The following is a 5,396-nucleotide window of genomic DNA, read 5'->3' as shown; positions in this document are numbered from 1 at the left end:
GATTTAATTTAAATAGAACAAATGTTTCTAAAATGTGAATGAAAAGATTTGCGTTCGAAAATTAATTTTCACCGCCAAGGACATTTGAGACTATTAACATGGAGAAAAATACATAAGGGTAGAAGTAACAACTCCCCGCGAAGAAACACATAAAATACTCAGGCCCACCACATACCATCTTCAAACAACTAGAAGTAATAGTGTCACGTGGGTGAAACTTAAAATGGTGTCTGAATATTTTTAGCACGCGTTACTCATGTTTTCATATACTTGTCTCGATCACCAGTCGACTATACTATCTATGGCTATTGCGTGTCCAAATATCAACTCTCATCTTTCCACTATCTCATTCTTTCTTTTCTCAAACAAACAACTTTGTCTTACAAAATTTGTACACAAATAATAGACAAAAATCAAAACCACTGCACACCATGAAAACGATGTTTATTTTATTTTGCCCACTGTAATGCTTAATAAATTATTAATTAAGAATCCCAAACAATATAATAGTAAGCCAAACATATTATATATATCATACCATTACCATCCTCTTCCACATCTACCTACTCTCATCATATCCCAACCTGCAAAATGAGTTTTGAAGATTCTCTTTCTCTTTCTCTTCAATCTACCTTCACTTTCTTCTTCTTCTCTTTCACCTTTCTATTCTCAATCTTTTCTCTTCTCATCTTTATCTCTAGAATAAAACCATGGTGTAATTGCAACACTTGCAAAACTTACTTATCTATGACTTGGTCAAAAAACTTCATAAACCTATGCGACTATTACACTCATCTTCTTCAAACTTCACCGACAGCAACAATCAATATCCATGTCTTAGGTAACACAATAACCGCAAACCCAGAAAATGTCGAATATATTCTCAAAACAAATTTCAACAACTACCCAAAAGGGAAACAATTTTCTGCAATTCTCGGCGATCTTCTTGGCCGTGGCATCTTCAACGTCGACGGTGATTCATGGAAGTTTCAGCGGAAAATGGCGTCTCTTGAACTTGGCAGCGTGGCGATTCGTTCATACGCTATGGAACTTGTCGCAGAAGAAATCAAAACGAGGTTGATTCCTCTCATAGCTTCAAAGACTGATCAAAACAATGATGTCCATTTGGACATGCAAGATATTCTTAGAAGATTTTCTTTCGACAACATTTGTAAATTCTCATTTGGTTTAGACCCGTGTTGTCTTGTTCCATCACTTCCTGTTTCAAAGCTCGCTGTCGCTTTTGATCTTTCGTCAAAGCTTTCGGCTCAAAGAGCGATGAACGCGTCGCCGTTAATATGGAAGATGATGCGTTTCTTCAACGTTGGGTCGGAGAAGAAGCTGAAGGAAGCTATTAAAGTGGTGAACGATATGGCAAAAGAGATGATAAAACAAAGACGAGAAATTGAAATTGAAATTGGAGTTGACTCACGAAAAGATCTTCTCTCACGTTTCATGGGTTCTTTGAATTCAAATGAAGATGAATATTTGAGAGATATAGTTGTTAGTTTTCTTTTGGCGGGTCGTGATACAGTTGCTTCTGCCTTAACCGGGTTTTTTATGTTATTGTCGAAGAACCCGGATGTTGAGGAGAAGATTCGGGTTGAACTAGACCGGGTAATGAACCCGGTTCAGGAAGTTGCTACTTTTGAACAGACGCGAGAGATGCATTATGTTAATGCAGCTATTCATGAGAGTATGAGGCTTTTTCCACCGGTTCAGTTTGATTCAAAGTTTGCTTTGGAGGATGATGTCTTACCTGATGGAACTTTTATAAAGAAGGGAAGTCGGGTTACTTATCATCCATATGCAATGGGTCGGATGGAAACCATTTGGGGACCCGATTTTATGGAGTTTAAACCGGAAAGATGGTTGAGAGAAGGTGTGTTTGTACCAAAATGTCCTTTTAAGTTTCCAGTTTTTCAAGCAGGTTTGAGGGTTTGTTTGGGAAAGGAATTGGCTATAGTGGAAATGAAGTCTGTTGTTGCGGCTTTAGTAAGACGGTTTGATGTTCGGGTTGTTGGACCGAATCAGGAGCCACGGTTTGCACCGGGTCTAACTGCCACGTTTAGCGGTGGCTTGCCGGTTAAGTTTTATGAAAGAACATGAATCTTATCTTTAGATTTAAATTAGATGTTAGGCTGTATTGCTGTAAAAGATTATATGTGAATGAAGTAAATATATTTGTTTGCTGAGATATTAAACCCCCACGTTTTCACCACGGATTTAAATATTTGTTTTGTTTGTGTTGAGATTGAAGTTCCTGTTGGAATCTATAATTGTTATTGTTTAAAATGATCACAGTTACTTTGTTATCAAAATGGTATTAGCATTAGATTTAGTACCAAAGCGAGCCTCTTATGAGTCTCTTTAATTCTATATCTTTAAGACTTCATTTGTCTACTCTAGCGGCTGATAGAGCAGCAAGCGCACGATTATATCTGTGTAATAAAATATGGTTCTGTTGAAAATTATTTAGATTGTTGATTCTTTAAATATTTAGTAATTAGATAAAATGACGTTAAGTCGATTGTTGAGATATTTTTATTGATTAAGATTATTATAAATATTGACTAGACAGGTTGATAATTCTATTGGCGTTAGATGAGTCATAATAATAATATTTCATTCGTCTCAAAATAAATGTTATAATTGACATTTTCACATATATTAAAAAAATGTAATAAATTAAAGAGAGAATAACTATTTTACCTAATTATCCTTAATTGTTGGTTTATTCTAATTATCATTAATGTAAGATGAGAGAAATATTAAATTAAAAATATTAATTTAAGGATACAATGGAAAATTAAAACTAAAATTACATTGAAAATTAAAAACGATACTTATTTTTAACAAATAATCTTTATAAATGTCATTTATTTTGGGAGGAAGTAGTATCACTTTTGGTATAAGTCATTTGGAAATTCCATATCTCTTTTCTCTTAGATGATTGGTTTTTATATGGTCTTGCATACCAAATGATGAATAGTAAATATCTAAGTCTCATAGTCTGCCTAATATCAATCAATATGAATCAATTCCATTTTTTCTCTGCTTGAGACATATCATTTATGGCTATTAATATATGTTCATGTGTTGAGGTGTCCTAACCATTTATTGGATACACCAATTTTGGTTCGACCTATTACATTTCCCTTATTTATGTTGATCCAACTCGATCCTATCCCGTGAAGGGAAATCTCGATAAAAAACTAAGTGAAACAGAATTGTTCTTTTAAGTTGATCCTTACGAATAAACATGATAAATGATACAATGTTTATCTCTTATGGCGTTTAACAGTTAATGAAGTTTAGAGAACGATCACGGCCGTTGAATGAATATCAATGTCTCTACTTAGTCCACATGAACAGAGTGTCTTTAATGTTAGTGATAGATGCTACAAATTAAGAGAGAGAGAGAGAGAGAGAGAGAGAGAGAGAAGGGTTTCACAAATATAATTTTGTCAAGCAACAAATGATTTAGCAAAAGAGTTTTATTTATAAAATCACTTGTGTGGGTTGCAAGATGAACAAGCCCATTAAGTAAACTATGATAAACGAAGGCGACTTATCTAGAGGGAGGTGAATAGATCCCCAATTAAATTTTTTTGGTGAAAATACTATTTTAAAACGTTTTCAACTATGAACAACGGAACATGCCCGGATTAAACCGTCTAATTCAAACTATTATCGAAAAACTCGGATATTCGTTAAAAACCACTAAAACGTGCAATGATAATGAAAAGTTATCGAATCAATATATTTCAACAATGACCACAATCTCTTTAAATAAAAACACACTAGTAATCAAATTCTAATGAAAGAATTTAAACAAAACTAACTGAAGTAATTTATCAAACGCTTATTGTGCAGTCAATTTTGACCAAAATTTTCTTAAGGTTTTGTTGATATGAAACCCAACTGCAACACAAAGATTGTAATCAACACAACAAAATAGTTTTTATACAAAAACGAATTAATCTAATCGTATCGATTGCACAATTTTAGAATATGATCATCTCAAAATACGATAATTTCAGCATACAACAATTTCATACTTCCTTAGCCCATAAGTAGACTCGAAGCAACCACCTATCCTTCTAGCTCCTCTAAAATTGTTGCATTGCTTTCTTTCCCAAAGTTGATTAACTCTTATGGAAATAAGTGATAGTTCATCTTCATCTTCATTAGAATTTTCTGATGAATCTTCTTCCTCTTCAACTTGAAGAGCTTTAGTCTTTTCAAACTTTTTGATGCACTTTAGAGCAACAAATTTTCCTGCTTTCTTAGTTCATCTTGTTCTACTTCTATCTCATGACTTTTTAAGAAACTAACAAGTTTTAAGAGATGTGTTGTTAAAATTTTTGGCAAGTTTGAGTGTAGTTGTCTCTACCACGAAAAAATAACCAGAGTCGCCACTAATATATTTATCCCATTGAGGAGAAAAGAATATCAGAAAACCTAACAAGAATAAGAACAAGGTCTTACGACCAGAGAACAAGGTATTGGAGTCGGTTACACGAGAGGAAGGGATTAGCACCTCTCATGTTCGTTGTACTCGATGGGATCCATCTATGTTTGTTTATATCTAAAGGGTGTGTCTACTTACTACTTACTTGCTAATAGGGGGAATGCAATACATGATTAACTTAGAGTTTTTTTTTAATAATTATTGTGCTCGCTAGAGTGTGAACTCTATGCCTATGTACCTCTATGTGACTAATCTCAAACAAGATTGAAGTCACCACCCTAAGGGAACATGGAAAACATTGGGAACATGGAAAACATATAGTAAGAGGTAAGCTAAGAGATAAACATCTCGCATGATTACTTAATCAAGCATTAAGAAACAAATACAAACTTAAACAAGTAAGACAATACATGGTTAGTGACTTAATCAAGTCCCTAACCTAATCCACTCTTAATCAAGATGGATTAGCACAAGTTGGAGATTTACACCTCCTCTTGGATACTTAAACAAGATCCAAGAAATACATACTCTTAAACAAGATAGACCACACAAAATGGAGATAAAGATATCCTTTTGGATATTTAATCAGGATCCAAGAAATATCTACTTTTAATCAAAAGAGATCCTAACTCAATAAATGAATCCAAAATGGATGACTTATAATCAAATCTCCAAGGTACCCTCTTAGTCAAAAGGGACAAGCACCAATAAAGCCCAAAGTTGGTGACTTAATAAAGTCCCTAACCTAATCCATTATTAATCAAGAAGGATTACCCTCGCTATAAAACCCCAAGAAAGAACCACAAAAGGTGGAGGAAGAACATGAAGGATAGAAAAACACTTAGAAAGGGGGGGGGGGGTTGAATAAGTGTAGTCTAAAAACTTGAACGATAAAAATAATTTGCACAGTTATTTTTATCCT

At 33.9% G+C, this 5,396-nt stretch overlaps 1 protein-coding gene across 1 annotated transcript; it reads left to right on the top strand.

The window, feature by feature from the left end:
• Window positions 1-529: 529 nt before the first annotated feature.
• LOC131640771 (cytochrome P450 94C1-like) lies at window positions 530-2,246 on the top strand. The gene has a single exon (XM_058911156.1). It carries the CDS (start codon window positions 592-594, stop codon window positions 2,107-2,109), a length of 1,518 nt encoding a protein of 505 aa, XP_058767139.1. The 5' UTR covers window positions 530-591; the 3' UTR covers window positions 2,110-2,246.
• The last annotated feature ends 3,150 nt before the right edge of the window (window positions 2,247-5,396 follow it).

Source organism: Vicia villosa, unplaced genomic scaffold (genome assembly GCF_029867415.1).
Source record: "Vicia villosa cultivar HV-30 ecotype Madison, WI unplaced genomic scaffold, Vvil1.0 ctg.003308F_1_1, whole genome shotgun sequence".
Lineage (NCBI taxonomy): Eukaryota > Viridiplantae > Streptophyta > Magnoliopsida > Fabales > Fabaceae > Vicia > Vicia villosa.
This window is presented reverse-complemented; position numbering and strand designations above follow the sequence as displayed.